Source organism: Pundamilia nyererei, unplaced genomic scaffold (genome assembly GCF_000239375.1).
Source record: "Pundamilia nyererei isolate P.nyererei 1_Seehausen unplaced genomic scaffold, PunNye1.0 scaffold00089, whole genome shotgun sequence".
NCBI lineage: Eukaryota > Metazoa > Chordata > Actinopteri > Cichliformes > Cichlidae > Pundamilia > Pundamilia nyererei.
Window position 1 is genome coordinate 1,613,557 of NW_005187490.1, and position 16,320 is coordinate 1,629,876.

Here is a 16,320-nt window from a genome sequence, read left to right on the forward strand (position 1 = left end):
CCAGGTAAAGAAATCCAAGAAAGCCGATTGTGTGCATCTGGATGATGCATTTCAACTGGAACAAACATGTCATTACTCTGACAAGTGATTTGTTCAGTCTCAGCTGACAACATGTTTCCCCATATTTAGCACCACTGACTGTCTGTGAGTTCTGTTTCATTAAACATATTGTTTAACATACTGTTTAGTGATTAGTATGCAGTTATGGTACAGTATATTGGGAAGTCATTAATGAGCTTTATTTGGGAAGCACCAAAGAGTAGTATTACCAATGTCATATCTGTTCAAACTGATTACAATTTATTATTCTGTTTGTGACTTATTGTTTTCAATAATGGCAAGCAAAGTGTTCTTGTTGAACATTACAATGGCAATGAAGTTTTAAACTGGACCATTTGGATATATAATGAGCTTTCTTTTTTGAAATTTGGTCACATTTAGTGTAATTCCAGAGTTAGGACCCAGAGCAGTTTTTTTTGTCCTTAGAGTTTGAAGATTTTTTCAATTTAACTCAGTTTTATTTTTATAGTGCCAAAAACAATTGCCTCAATGTGCTTTATGTTGTAAAACAACAAGTCTACAATAATAAAGAGAAAACCCAAAAAATCAGACAACCCCTCTGTGAGCAAGCACTTGGTGACAGTGGAATGGCAAAACTCCCTTTTAACAGGAAGAAACCTTCGGGAGGACCAGGCTCACAGACGGGTAACTATCTGCCACAACTGTTTGGGTTTGATGGGAGGGAGACAGGACAAAAGAGATGCTGTGGATGAGAGCCTGAGATTAATAATAACTTCACTTCAGAACTAAATGATCTAGTAAACAAAAACAGAAAGAAAACACACACACACACACACCAACAGTTTCTCTCAATGACTTCAATTCAACAAAGTCCAGTGTATTAATAATTCAAGTGAATACCTTGTAAAATCCCACATCTAGTTAAACAAAACACAGTTAAAGCAATAATTACAGTTACCTGGGACTTATCAGGTGTTTTTTTTACAGCTCTATAGATATAACTAATGTTTTCAGGATTTATTTTGTAATTATAAACCTCAGATTATGATCTGAATATTGAATACATCATTAAATTGCTCGACATCCTTAAACCTCCCACAAGATCAAATGAACACACTAGATAAAAACCCTATCTCTAATGTACTCAATCAAATGCCCAATAATAAAATGCCTGTAACTGAAGGTTTCTCCAGTCACTTTGAAAGACATTTTAGACAATTTAACTCTATTATTTATAAGAATGATTTCAAAGAGTCCTCCAAAGTATGAATACAACACCTGATGACATTACTCTTGAAGCAAAAGATCCTTGATCCAGAGAACTATCAACCACTATCTCTTATTAATATGGTTAGGTTATTAAAATGAACTAGATAAAATCATACAATTTCTTATTCATCTTGATCTGAAAGGTTTTACTAAAAGTAGATATTCATCCACTAATTCCCAAAAACTTTTCAATTCAATACAGCTTTCAAACAACAATAAACACCATAATTTTATTATTAGACAGAGAAAAAACATTTGATAGAGTTAAGTAGAAATTACTGTTTCCAACACTTGGAGAAAATTAATTAAATGACTGAATAAAGACACTTTACACTTCACTAAAGACCGCAGCCACCACCAATTAATTGAGTTCACAAAACTTCATTCTACACAACGGGACAGGTAAAGATGTCCTCTCTCGCCACCTCTCTTTGCTGTGTTTATTGAACCACTAGCAGCTACAATAAGACAAAATGGTAAAAGTATCCAAACAATCACTACTCATCACGTCTCTTCTTAACCTAGCTTCCACAACTTTTTCCCATAGCTGCATGGTGAGGCAAATCAACTCTATCCCCCTGTACTTACTATACCTCTGCACATTACTGTTGTTCTGGAAATCTGGAGCCAGTATACTTTATTACCATTCCTCAGTCATCCTCTCATTCTTTAAAACTGTGTTTAAAAAAAACTGGCCAAACAGTCCACTGTACTCTTCTATATACATCTCCATAACTCAACAGGTTTATCACTGTTTATCACTAGCACATTTCCGTTTCTCTCCTTAATCACCTTAACCTGCTGTGCATCACTTGCAGCTAAATCTTTCTGCTTAGCCAATCAGCAAAAGTAATTTTCTCTTTCCCTTGTGTCTATCTCACATACAACAATTCACTAAAAGCCTTTTCCTTTGCAGGCTCTTTCTTTGATGTACCCCAGCCTCCCAGTACTCCTGTTTACTTTCGTCATCTCCCTGACTTACTTTTTACTCTTTGCTATCCTCTGCCTTTGAATACTTTCCTGTACTTCCTGTACTTCCTTATTCCACCACCAAGTGTCCTTGTCCTCTTTAGTTTGTCAAAAGGCTAAACCAAATGCCCCAGTACTATCTGATAACTCTCTCTTACCACCCAGAGCCTTTCTCAACTTTTCCCTGAACTCTGAGCAACATTCTGCTTTCTCCAACTTCCACCATTTAATCCTTGCCTCTGCCTTCACCCACTTCCTCTTCTTACTCTCCAAAGCCATCCTACTGATTACCGAAAGCCCTCCTGTTACATTCTACCCTGCCACCACCTTGCAGTTTCTGATCTCTTTCAAATTTAATACTGTCTGTCCTTCATTTCTGTTCTATATCAAGCACCTCCTCATCACACTCTCTACCATTACCTGTATTTGACCCCCTTTGCAAAGATTGCAAAGATTTCCATAACAGAACTTAAAGGTAAGGCAACTCTAAAGATACAGTCACCTTTCTCACTCACTATGTGTTAATAGACTTCTCTGCATTGACTCATTCTTGTTATTAATCCCTGGCTCTCTTTCACAGCATGTCTTTTGTCCTGTCTTCAATTCTCTCACCCAGATGGCAGATGGCCACCCCTCCCTGCTGGAGGTTTCTTCCTGTTAAAAGGGTTTTTTTCCCTTCCCATTGTTGCCAAAGTGTTTGCTCATAGGGGGTGATATGATTGTTGGGTTCTTCTTCTCTGTATTATTGTAGGGTCTACTTTACAATATAAAGCCCCTTGAAGTGACTGTTGTTGTGATTTGGCACTGTTTAAACATAAAATAAATTGACAATAAGGTATGGTAATTTATTTTCTGACAGCATAAACATCATGATTTGATTGATGATTATATTGTACTTTATTACTTTACCTAAATTACAATTTGAGGAATTACCACAGATAAAACATTTATATAATGCTTTTGGCAACATAATACAAAACTCCAGTTTTACTGTTGCTGCATAAACACAAAACAAACCCTGCTTCACTTGAAAACTTGATGGCTCTCACGCTATAGTTGACTAATACTTCATATTTTATGTTGGAAGTATAACAGTCCAAACCGAATGTGAAAAAGATCACTCATTGTCCTGAATTGGATAACAGATGAATAAGCCAGAGTTAGGACGAGGATTGAGGGATAAATCTGTTTATGGAAAATAATAAATAGCTTAAAAAATCAGTTTACTGCATCTCTCATTCTACCTCTTCCCATCCTCCCTTTAACATTTCTGTCCCCTTCTTCTCTTCTCTCTCACGCCTTCACAAACCGCCTCCGCAGTCAAATTGATTTAAGTCTGCCTCCTACGGGGGTTATGGCATGGGCATGTGTGCCTTCTGTACAGTTTTCTTGTATGTTTCAATCTGTCTGTAAATTTGGACTCTGGAGAAAGCTCCTCGCCCTCAATTTGCAATTCAGTGCACAGAAAATTGCGCAGAGGTATAATCCGTCAGAGCCACAGCCTGTTCTGCCAAAAAAAAAGAAAAAAAGAAAAAACAATGTGTCAAAATTATCTGCGTGCTAATGAGAGGAACACAACTCTCCAAGTTGCTGCTGGAGGACTGCAGAGGCTGGAGGACTGACATAGGCAGAGGATGAAGAAAAGATGAAGAAAAAGGGGGTCAAAGATAATATTCACCAGGGGTTTACCTTGCATCTGCTTCACTGTAGTATTCTCGAGCCACAATATCCTCAAACAGCTCCCCTCCTGTCACTCTGAGAAATAGAAAGATGGAGGTTAAAATGGCAAATTATATAAATTTTTATTCTTTACTCAGACAGCACAAATGTATACACACACACACACACACACACACACATGCAGGAGGGGGATGTCCTCATTAGGGGGAAACCCCGGTTGCAGGATTCACTCTGACTGTGTTGCCATGGAGACTGGCTCCAGTGCGGGGGAGTGTAGATCTATCTGTGTGTGCACTAAAGCGGGAGCCGCAAGGAAGGGGGTGGGGGTGCTGTTATGCAATGGGGGAACTGCCTTGGAACCAAGAAGGGGGATGGAGACAGAAGAGAAAAAAGAAGAAGAGAAGAAGGAATGAAGAGATGCAGGTATAAAGAAAGAAATCATGTAAAGCAGTGGCATCACTGAGGAGACAGATGCCATAAGGACTGAAGGAAGGGAGTGGAAAATGAAGCACTATTGGAGAGGAAAGAGGAGGCAGAGGACAAGGGAGGGGAGAAGGGAGGGGAGAAGGGAAAAAAGAAGTAGAGGATGGAAGGAGAAAAACAGGAGAAGTAAAAAAGAAAGGAAGCAACTCACAGGTCAAAGAGGAGATAGTGGAAGCCTTCCTCAGAGATACTGTCATGAAGACGAACTGCAAGAGGGATATCAGACTAATTAGGTCTGTTTTAGGACATTTTTTTATTCAGGCTGCTATAAAACACATTTATTAAGGCCTTTCAGCACTATTATAGACCAAATGAGCCCATATATTTAAGACATACTGGTAAGAACAAACAATAGATATTGCTTTAGCTTTTTCTATTTCTATTTTTTTTAACTGACGAATATTTTTCCACAAGAACTGATATTTCATATTGCTAAACAGCTGATCAGCTGATCAGTCAACACTAGTGCTACTCTGGGTAGCACAGGACATTGCTTATTCACTGATATGAATTAGGCTGTTAATTTAGGCCAATATAAAATGAGATGCAGATTTAGAGTGTCTTTTGGAGTGTTATAGGTTTATCTTTCAAATGATGTATCATTTCTCTTGCATAGTGTTAAAGCCATATGGCAGCATCTTGTCCATCACAAGGCAACCACACCCTAAAGCACACCCTGCTTTATTTTTTATCACAATTAATGTCTGTATAGAAATGAGATCCCAACCAGAAGTTTGTGAAGTTACATTTTAAATATAAAAAGTTAAACATTGGGGCCTTTCATGCATTCATTATTGACAATTTCTCCATTAAGCAATTCACTAAAGCCTGTTTCCCATTTATGATGGCTTATCAATAAAAATCTTAAGCTGACAGATTTAAAAGTGAAATATTTTCAGTCTAAATAAAAATCTGAAATACATTAAAAAGAGTTGACCTCTAACAAAAGAAGTAGTTTAATATAACTTAATGAGTTAAAAATGCCCCATTTTATGTCAGCATCTCCCTGTATGTTTTTTTTTTTTTTAGAAACATACACAGCATTACTGTTTGTCTTGCAAAACTTCAGTGCAAAGACTTTGAAGTTCACATTGCACGTCTTTCTTTGTGCATTGTTAAGAGGATCATTGTGCACTCTTCTGATTTTTCTGATGATAGTCATCAACCCCACAACTCACTTCACTCAGGGTCACAGATTTTAAACAATTAATATTAACAAAGAACAACTTAGTATGACAGTATATATAATTCAATAGTTTAGCTAACTCAGTAAGATTGCTAATGCAAAGGGCTTACATTAACACATTCTGATTAAGCCTCATCACGCCCACTAACATGATGTTGTCAGATACATATACAAAATAGACAGCTGTACAATAGAAATAAGAATAGCAAAACTAAATTCATAAGTATTGCTCAGCTCCAATGAAGCTTATGCGTAAATTCAGTGAGGAAGATCTGTAATCTCTTATCTCATTTCCCCACACTGTTAAACTCAATTCTGATATCATTACTCTGTCCAATAATATTCTTGCCTGCTGTCTACAAACTACTTATGCTCAATTCCGTGCATTTTACATACTCTCCTGTCTTTGTATTATTCAGACTCTCACTCTTGCCCAATTATTTTCTCATCTGCCTTCTTTGAGCCAATCAGCCTCCGCTTCGCATTATTTGAATCTGTGCTCTTCGTCTATCCCCCTTTCAGACTTTTGTTCATGCAACCCACCTCCTCCCCAACTCCACCTCAGACACCTGTGTTTTCAATGGGAGAAATGTTTCGTCACTCATCCAAGTGACTTCTTCAGTCTCAGCTGACTGCAGGTTTCCCCAACCTTAAGTTCTCATTAGAATTTGCATATTAATAATCAAGGAACTGACCTCACAGCCCATTGTTCAATCACCGGGGTGGTTTCCGTTATTGTACTGTTTATAAGGTTGGGGAAACCTGCAGTCAGCTGAGACTAAAGAAGTCACTTGGATGAGTTATCTTTAAAAATGTAATAAACAGAAATCTGAAAAAAAGTCTCACCAATGTTGGGATGCTTTAGCAATCTGCAGATCCTGGCTTCCCGCTCCAGTTTCTGATGGTCTACAAGGAAGTAATGCTATGTTAGTTTGCGACAAAACAAGCAAAGCAAGAAAACGCCACTGTGGTCAAAACGAATGGCAAGGAGAAGAAACAGGAGAAAAAGGGGGATGATATGACAGTAAATGAAACAAGAAAATAAAGTAAATAAAACGCGTTGAGAAATGAAGAATGGGGAACAGAATGGGGTGCGAAAACAAGAAAGTAAGCACACAAGAAAGAAAAGGAGGGGAAAAATGAGAAGAGAGGAAACATGGAATGAAAAACAAAAAGAAAACAGGGAGAAAATAGGAAAGGAGAGGACAAAAAACAAGGCAGAAAAAGAAAACGATACCAAAAACAACTGGAGAGGATGTGATATGACAAGAAAAAGCAAGAAGTAAAACAAGAGAAGTGATTAGAAGGGGAAACAAGAGAGAAAAGTCGAGTTAAACAATTATAGAAGTGAAGAAAACATCAGTGCAAAGGAGAGGAAAAAACAGGGACAGAAAAGACAGAAGATACAAGGGAAGAAAGAAGAGAGGAAAAAGGGAAAGGAAGAGGAATGGTGAAGAGAGAAGTAGACAGAAAAGAAGGAAGAACCAGCAGCAAAAGCAGAAAAACAACATCAGAGGAAAGAGACTACAGGAGAAACATATCAGGAATGACACTGCAGAAAGAATAGAAAATAAAAATAGGTAGACAAGAAAAAACCAAGACAGGCATAACAAGGGATAAAATAGAGGAGAAAAAATACAGGTAAGGAAATGACCAAAAGGTGAAAAAAGTAACCAAGGAAAGTAGAGAAGGAAACAAGAAGAGCTTTGGTTCAACTGAATGTTTTGCTTGGAGGTTAGTGTAAGAGATCCAAGTAAGTCTCTGTGCTGTAGGCAGCTAGTGTTGCCCTACAGTTCAGACACAAGCATCTTTATCAGTTCTGCACACAGAGGAACAAACAATTTCAGCGGAAACATTCCTGAACCTGAGACAGAACTGGTTGTATTTTTAATAAAGGTTGTGTGAGGCTGACACTCCCACAGTCCCACCGATGAGCTAATTTCTGAACAGCAATAACACCACTGTATTTTTAGCTGCTTTCAGAGGTGTTTTGTATTGTCTTTCCTTTTTTGTCCGTGTTATGTTGGGAAAAGTAAAAAAACAACAAACATAATGCAGCTGTCTCATAGTTGGACTCTCCTTGTAAGTATTTTTTGGGGAAATGATTTTCAAAGCACAGATTAGTTCTCGTGCTGTGGATTATGACTGAGCCTATCATCTGCCTCTCTCCGAGAAACAGACGTGAAGGCTTCACACTCTGGAATCAAACAAGCGCTAAAATATGCTAATGTGAGCCTTTCAAATCTGGGACATACACATGATGATGACATGATGTCTCTGCTTCTTCAAATTCCTGAAAATGCAGAGAGTATTTGATAGCTTTGTTTTTCACTCTCACCTCTGGCCGAGAGCTTTTTGGTATTGATGATTTTGGCTGCATACTCTTGGCCTGTACAAAGTTTGACACAGCGACGCACCACTGAAAAGGCCCCCCTGGGGAAAAAAAAAAAGACAGGAAACAGGGGGTGAGAGGCTGCTGTATAAGCTTGGTCAGCATCAATAGGGACATCATAGCTGTCCAGCTGACCTCACTGTCATTCTGGACTCTTTTCTGTCTAATCTAATACAGAGTATTATCCAAAGGTTTTAGGTACTGAAGCAGAAAGGTAGAAAATCAATCACAGCTGTGTTAACCTGATGCCATGTCTTTGTACTGTATGAAGAAACCAGAAAATCCATGCAGACACAGGTAGGACGTGCAAACTTACAGAAAGGCCTCAGATGGTAGATTTGAATCCTGGACCTTCTTGCTGTTAGTCAAGCATACAAACCACCCAACATTTCCGACATAACCATGTATCTCAGTGAGCACTATTACCTAACCTATTCCTAAATCCAACCACAGCCACATAAAAGCATTATTTAAGACATAAACGTTGTGTCCAAGAGAAACAGTGCAAAGATGCCTTTTCCTGCAGTAGTAACTCACTTTTAATTACTAATTTTAATTTGATGTCAGATTAGTTTAAGCACTTTTTTAATCCAAGAAATGTATCTATTAGATAGAGTGAAATTAGTTATACAATCAAACCCTATACAATGTAGCCTTTGTTGCAGCTCTATTTGTTTATCTATTCTTTTCCAAAAACAAACTGTGAATATGTTAAGAAGAGAATAAATTAAAATCACAAGCCTAAATTTTATTTAGGTCTCATATTTTGATCACATTCGGTTGGGTGTCCTGGTCAATGGTCAACCACAAATCATTAAAAACATCACTATCTCCTCACACAGGGAGTATAGTAATGGACTGGTTCTTATATAAAGCGCTTTTCTACTCATCTGAGCACTCAAAGCGCTTTACACAGCTTGTGCATTCACCCATTCACACAAGCACATTTTTTTTAAGTGCTTTATAGCTAACATTCACACGCATTCGCACTCCGATGGATGCATCGGAGAGCAATTTGGGGTTAGTATCTTGCCCAAGGATATTTGGCATGCAGACTAGGGGAAGCCAAGAATCAAACCACCAACCTGATCTCCTCTACCACCTGAGCTACAGCCACCCCAAGAGTATATTTCATGTTTTCTCTTAACTATTCTAGATTAGTTCCTCTCTTACCCAATTAAGTGCTTCAAATTTATATTACTTAGATTTTTCTGTAATTAGCAGGTAATGGATCTGACTGCGGAACCAAGGGACACGGTACTATTATTTAGTATCTACTGTGGATAACAACATAGGCCCTCTCTGAAGTATACTCTCCTTTATTGCTTTATTTGCTAAACAGGAGCATAATAAATTACAATAAGAGCACAGTGCTGTAAAAATATTTTAACTTATAGTGACTGACAACATAAACTGATCAGGTAAGTGTTTAGTGAGGGCCTAAATATAGTAAGCAGTTTTCGTATAGACTTCTATATAACATAGGTTCTTTTTGCAAACAGAGGAGCCTCCTTCCCTGCTGGCCATTGGAAACAATGGAGATTTATGACATTTTCACACCGGCTTCACTTTTCAGACCCAGAAGACGTGTCCGTTTTTTATACTGTACACACTCTATCATCAGATCACATAACATCCAGTGTGGAAATTAAGCCTAGGCTTAGGATAGCCTGGCTGATTAAGGCAAGTTCTAATATGGTCTACTACAATGACACTGGCATGAAATATCATTATGTTCAGGATTGATAGGCTTCTTTTTCAGTGTTGGTGCTACTCCAGCACCAACACTCAAAATGTGTTCTTCTTCTTTCGGCTACTCCCTTTAATGGTCAGCACAGCAGATCATTTTCCGCCATCATCCACTCGTCCTTGCATTCTCTTCTGTTACATCTACCTTCTGGATGTCTTCCACATTCATAATTCTCTTTGGTCCTCTTTTCCATATACATTCACTATCTCTACATCTTCACTGTTACCTGTCACCTGTATTCCTTTTTGATTCTATTGACTTTCATTCCTCTTCTTTCCAGTGCATATCTCCACCTCTCCATGCTCTTTTCCACCTACATATTCCAAAGATCACTCACTGTCCTCATACATGTCTTACACCGTCCTCACACACTTCTCTGCCACTTCAGACTTCTTCATACTGCTACTCATTCATTGTCACCTGTCTCTTCTTAACCTAGCCTCAACAACTCTTAAAAAGTAAGGGCTCTTATATTGTCTGTCTGTCTGTCTGTCACTGCACTGTCAAACAGACAGACAGACAGACAGACCAAAAGGGCTCAGCAGAATACTTTATTAATCCCTAAGGAAATAATGTATAATGAAGGCAAATGTACTTCTCATTGTTTTTGACGTTTTACCTTCTCATAAGTTAACCCTTTGTTTTTAAAGATTGTATTAGCCTTCATTTGATGGCAGAGCTGACGATTGACAGGAAAGGAGTGACAAAGTGCAAATGGCCACAGGTTAGACTCGAACCCCGTCCACTGTTCTCTGACCATCTAGCATATGGTTGTCTGCTCACCCACAGAGCTACTAACTGTACTACCCACTGTTTTAGACGTAAAACACCTTTTAGTGAAGCTAAAACATGATCTACACCATTGAGAATCTAGACATATTCCCAAATGGAACAACAGTGTATCTTGTGGTTACAGCATTTATACACAATAACTTTGGGTTTGTTTCTATTATTATTTACAGTCGTGTCTCCTTTACAACTTGAATAATTCCAGTAATTTCAGCGGCATCAAACAGGAAAGAAAAGCCATCAATTTGAAATACCCTAAGTGTGTGCATTTTAGAGTTTTTGGGGGCCACATTTGCTCTTCAAACTCAATAGAGACCAATAGAAATAACCTCCTCTGTCATTTCTCAGAGCTAATTTTATCTCACCTCAGTATTGTTATGCAATGAAACACTCACACTCCCCTCAGAGCCCATGCATCTCACAAGCTCTCCAACATGAATATATTATGGGGAGACAGGGTGACTAAGCATGACACTTGCTGACATCCCGCTGGTTGGTGGGAAAGGCAGCAGAGCTTAAACATGACAGGTTATCTGCAGGGCAGGTGGGAATCAGCTGGAGTGCTGGATCTGGGTCTAAAACCTGGATTAATGTGAGTGTAAGGTCTCTTACCTAATCTGCTATCTTTTCCCTTTTGTCATATAATAAAAATGGATGTCATATAGCCAGATAGAAAACTTTTAGTAGTAAGTCTATTCCTTCATATAATAATAACATAATGGCAATCTTCCTGGAAATTCCATGTGGTAATCAAGAATCTGACATGGGGTTAACAATTTTGGTCATTAATAATGCTAATTTCTACAGTGTTTGGATACTGGAGTCTACAGTTTGTTTACACATGAAGCAAGCTGCTAATTTGCCAAAACTAAAGTCCATTTCCAATAAATGCAGCTCTAAAAATTATTGGCATCTTGTAATCTACAAATATGCAAAATTAGCCATTCATAGTCACTCATGTTGGGTTGTTTGGCCACAGTAGATGCATTTGGCATAGAACAAAACCAGCTTTTCAGGAGAAGAACTTGATAGTCATTGAGAAACACGGTAATGTAAATGTTACTGGCTTGGAATTCTTTGAATTACTGCATATACATTAGGGGCATCACAATGGCCTGACAATTAAAGTTAAACATGGAATCACAGACTGTATGTATCAGATGAATTTAAGTAAAAATTTAAGTATAGTAAAAATAAAAAATTGAAATAATATTTAATTAGTGCTAAAAAATTTCTTACACTATTAAAGCATTAGTGTATTACTGAACCACTTTTTTCAATTAAACTTTATTTATATACCACCAAATCACAGCAGCAGTCATCTCAAGGCACTTGATAATGTGAGGTAAAGACCCTACACTAATACAGGGAAAACCTCAATAATCAGATGACCCCCTTTGACCAAACAATTGGTGACAGTGGTTGGTGACAGTGGTTAATAGAGCAGAGATCAATAATAACTAATGACTAAATGCAGAGTGGTGTGTAAACACACAGTGAATGAAGAAAGTGAGTGAACAAGAAACCCTCAATGCATCATGGGAAGCGTCCAGCAGCATAGACCTATTCATGCATAAGTATGGGAGGATTCAGGGTCACCTGATCTAGTCCTGACTATAAATTTGATCAAAAATAAGTTTTAATAAGTTATAATAAGTTTTAGGTCTAATTTTAAAACTGTCTCCCAAATCCAAACTGGGAACTGGTTCCACACAAGAAGGGCCTAAAAGCTCAAGGCCTCTCATTCTACTTTTAAATACCCTGGGAACCATGTGTAAGCCAGCAGTCTTTGGGGGATGTGCTATATTTGGATAAGATGGAGCCTGATTATTCAAGACCTCATACGCGAGGAGAAGAATTTTAAGCCAATATGGCAGAAATATGCTCTCTCTTTTGTAGCCTCATTTATCTTCCCCACAAAGTTCAAATCATCTCAAACTGGTTTCTTCAAGATAACAATGAGTTCACTGTACTCAAATGATCTCCATAGTCACCAGATCTCAATCCAGTATAGCACTTTTTGGGAAGTGGAGAAATGGGGGATTAGCATCATGGACGTGCAGCTGGCAAATCTGTAACAGCTGTCTGATGTGTCATTGCTGGTTTTTGTATTTCTTAAGGACATGATTTTCAGACACTGTTCATCTGCTGTAGGTAGTGTTTTTAAGCCTGCCACTTTTCTTACTCCATACCTACTTACTCTGCTGTGATATTTTCCATAGATTCAACTAAAGAAACTTGAACTATGCTTTTGCAACAGGCTCCTAGCAATAAAGTGCCTAAGATTCCATTTAAAATTGGTTCTTTGTTTAAGTTTCTGTTATGTAGATGACACTCTGGTTAATCTTATCTGCCTTTTTATACTTGAATTCATAATGTATTAGTGTCAAGTGGTTTCACAAACAAAAGAATCATTTTCTGAAAAGGATCAGGTACAAGGACTGAACTAAAATTCGGTAAAAAAGCAGCCAATGTCCAAAAGAAAAAGTCTGAAAGAGCTTCAAAATATGTAGAGAACTAGTGCTTCCGAGGCTGGCTCCTTTCAAGCTAAATATAAAGACATAAGGGATGACTCGTGACTGTACCGTATAGTCCTAACATTGGTGAGTTTTAATTACAGCATAATAATGCATTATATCCAAGGGTTCAAATGTGCCTGTGTCTGAATTTAGGGTTATCCAACCTCCAAAATCACATTTTAGCCATGGTTATATTTTATAGTTGTTAAAGGCTTCAAAAGAAATGCTGGATAATATTTAAGTACATCAGAACTGTACTTAACTGCAAAACACCTAAAAATAATTAGCACTGAAAATCAAATTCATTGTTAGCTTTAATCCAATATGCTACTTAGAAATAAGCCTTATGTCACTGACTGCATTCAATACTTTTACTCTAAATACATATTTGTCTGGTCATTGAGTATTCAATGCAGTACCTTTACTTATACCAGAGTTGGGGTTGATTGGGTGACCAAGGTCACTTGGTGTGAGTCAGGGAACACTCATCAGCAAATCTTGTTTTTACATCTGCATCGCACATTCAAAACCAAATTCATAAACCTGGAACACAGCAGACATGACAACACAAGCAAAATAAAGCCTCTATTATCAGCAAGGGCAGCTGCTGCTGGTGTGACTATTGTCTTTAAGTTATCACTTCACGCACACACACACACACACACACACACACACACACACAAACACACACACACACACACACACACACACACACACACACACACACACACACACACAAAAGATCACCAAAAAACAACTGAACTTAAAATAAACATAAAATGCTCATACTGTAACCAACCACAGCAATCACAATAAGCTTTTTTTCTCACTGTGCCTGGCTATTGAATAAATGTTCCTGTGAGGCAAACATTGCAGAGAGATCCTTTCTACCCACGCACAACCTGACAGAGACATTGAGTCCACTTTGCCTCTACCCACTGGGGCACCCATAGCCTCTTCAGTTTCAATTTGTCTGCATCCTATTAAGGGCCACACATCCTCACTCCCTCATCTTTTTTCCTTATTAATCACAAGACACACCTCATTAGATTTGCAGTAGATCAAGGGCAGTAGCAGCATTATTCTTTGACATCTCTGTTGAGCTTTCTGCCACTGTAATTAAAGACAGCTGATGATGATTCCAATCTGTCCCTCATATTAGACCGCTTTGTCCCTAATTAGCCTGGAGCGGGGGTGCCCTTAAAGTATTTCTTCACACAGAATCTGACAATCTTAAACACCATCACTGGTTGGCTCATGCATTTCAAGAAGTCCACAAAATACGCCCTGCACTGAGGATTTAGGTTTAGAGCTAATTTTAGTTGCTCCAGACCAGCGTGCGTTTGTTTTGGAAGGATGGAGCTGCAATCATCACCGCAGATGTGCAGACCTTGATTCCTCATGCTCTGTACGGTTACAGGACGGGGTCAGGCTGCATGCAGGAGACTCTGGATAATTAATATAACAGCGGCTTACTTGCCAAGCTCCTCGTACAGCTGGTATTCATCTGTAAAACGTGTGCAAGTAGTCGTTGCCATGATGTTTCCTCCTCGGACCGGTGTGCGGGTGCCGTCTCACAAATGTACGGTGTGTCTCTATCTGCACACAGGAGGACCTCGATCTCAAGTCTCCGCCCACCTTAGACCTCCGGACGGCGGAGTGCTTCAATTGCAGGCCGGTACACACACGCACGCTCCCGGCTCGGATGTCAGTAGGCTCTCCGCTCTGCCAAGCAATGAGAACACACTCTTTAAATACCACACGAAACCGTAATGTGAGCTCACTATATGACGTGTCTCTCCGGAGAGAGAGAAAAAAGGAAAAGAATGAAAGAAAAAGAAAAATCAAAAGCCGATAGTGAGCTGACCCAAGAGTGCGGAGGAGCGCAAAATTTGATTACACTTAATACATCATAAAGCGAAGAGAAGCCTGCAGCATACAATGACATTACTGCACTTGGAACTCAGTAAGGGCGCAGTGTGGATCTATTTTTGGGATTCGGTGAGGAGTCCCTCAGTTTATCACAAAACCTAAGAAAGTAATAATCAATAAACATAATAATTTTATTACAATTTTGTAAAGGGACTATGGGCGTGTTCAGAGATGGGGCATGGGGAACCCCCCGCAAAAGATGCATTTATGAGTAGAAATTAGTATGTCCGTGTTATATGGCTTTCTGCTTCTGCCTCAAAGTCCAAACATTGCACTTTCTACTCCATACCGTTTATTTCAGAGGTGTTTTTTTTAATTAAATGAAAACTTTTACAAGGTTGCATAAGTCTTACTGTTGTTATACATTCCGACCATATTTGCATAATTATTTTAATTGCTATCTTGAAAGACAATTTCCAGCTAATGTTTCTATATTTGTCCTCTTCTGCCAAATTTAAATCACATCAAGTATGGTAGTAACATGAATTCTGTACAAATGTTGAGCTAAGAAAGACTAGATTCAACACTGACTGGCTGCGTAATCATGTGGTGGTGGAGGAGATGGTAGCGGTTGCGAGGAATTGTTTTTTTTTTTTATTCTCATGTCAAATATGCTAATGAAGCTAGAGCTTCATAGCTTGTATAATATGTAAGATTAACACATAAGGCTCTCTGATATACACAGGAAGAGTAGTAGTGAAACAACCAGAGGAATGTTAAATTAAAACTCAGGGACAGACAAAATAATCATTTGTGGGTGGGTACAGAGGACTACTCTCAACTTTACTCTTAAAGCAACCAATGGAAATACTGTTGACACTATTTATATCAATTATACTGCCATAAGTGAAACAAGAAAGCCCAAAATATCAAATGGTGTCTTTAAAAAATGGGGAGAGGAAAAATTCACTAAACTAGCTGTGGTCTGGGTTCATTAGGCAGATCAAGTATCGACTCTTGCCTTAAGCTGAGAAAATACTATTAAGGCTTATTACATTTTGCTTTGTAGGTTTCATATTCTATTCTTCTCTTCAAGATATTATAACCGTATTATTTCCATTTACACAGTAAAAAGACAGATAACTGAAAATGAGTGTGATGTATATGATACTTACGAATTATCCAGCTGTATACAAGATGATGTATGAAAGTATATGGAGCCAATGCATTAAAACAACACTGACGTTTCCTGAGTAATTAGGAACTTATTAATGTATTTAAGTTTTTAGTCTGTTTGATTTACATACATCAACAGTTTTTAATTAGACATGCTTTAGAAGGGAAGGACTGTAATTATGACCTCTTTATTATAATTTTTAATATTTTCTGT

General features: G+C 38.2%; 1 protein-coding gene across 9 annotated transcripts in view; it reads right to left on the reverse strand.

The window, feature by feature from the left end:
- camk2b2 (calcium/calmodulin-dependent protein kinase (CaM kinase) II beta 2) overlaps window positions 1-14,947 on the reverse strand; it is a 62,424-nt gene extending 47,477 nt beyond the window's left edge. For 6 of the 9 annotated variants that reach the window (XM_013912425.1, XM_005739108.2, XM_005739105.2 and 3 more), the window contains exons 1-5: window positions 14,535-14,946; window positions 7,947-8,041; window positions 6,455-6,514; window positions 4,574-4,628; window positions 3,949-4,014 (exon numbers count right to left, since the gene is read on the reverse strand). In XM_013912425.1, the coding sequence (XP_013767879.1) occupies window positions 3,949-4,014; window positions 4,574-4,628; window positions 6,455-6,514; window positions 7,947-8,041; window positions 14,535-14,596 (338 nt within the window). In that variant the 5' untranslated portion in view covers window positions 14,597-14,946. Of the gene's footprint in view, window positions 1-3,948; window positions 4,015-4,573; window positions 4,629-6,454; window positions 6,515-7,946; window positions 8,042-14,099; window positions 14,163-14,534 lie in introns of those variants that run through there. The other 3 variants (XM_013912426.1, XM_005739106.1, XM_013912424.1) reach the window with 2 other exon arrangements.
- Window positions 14,948-16,320: the final 1,373 nt, after the last annotated feature.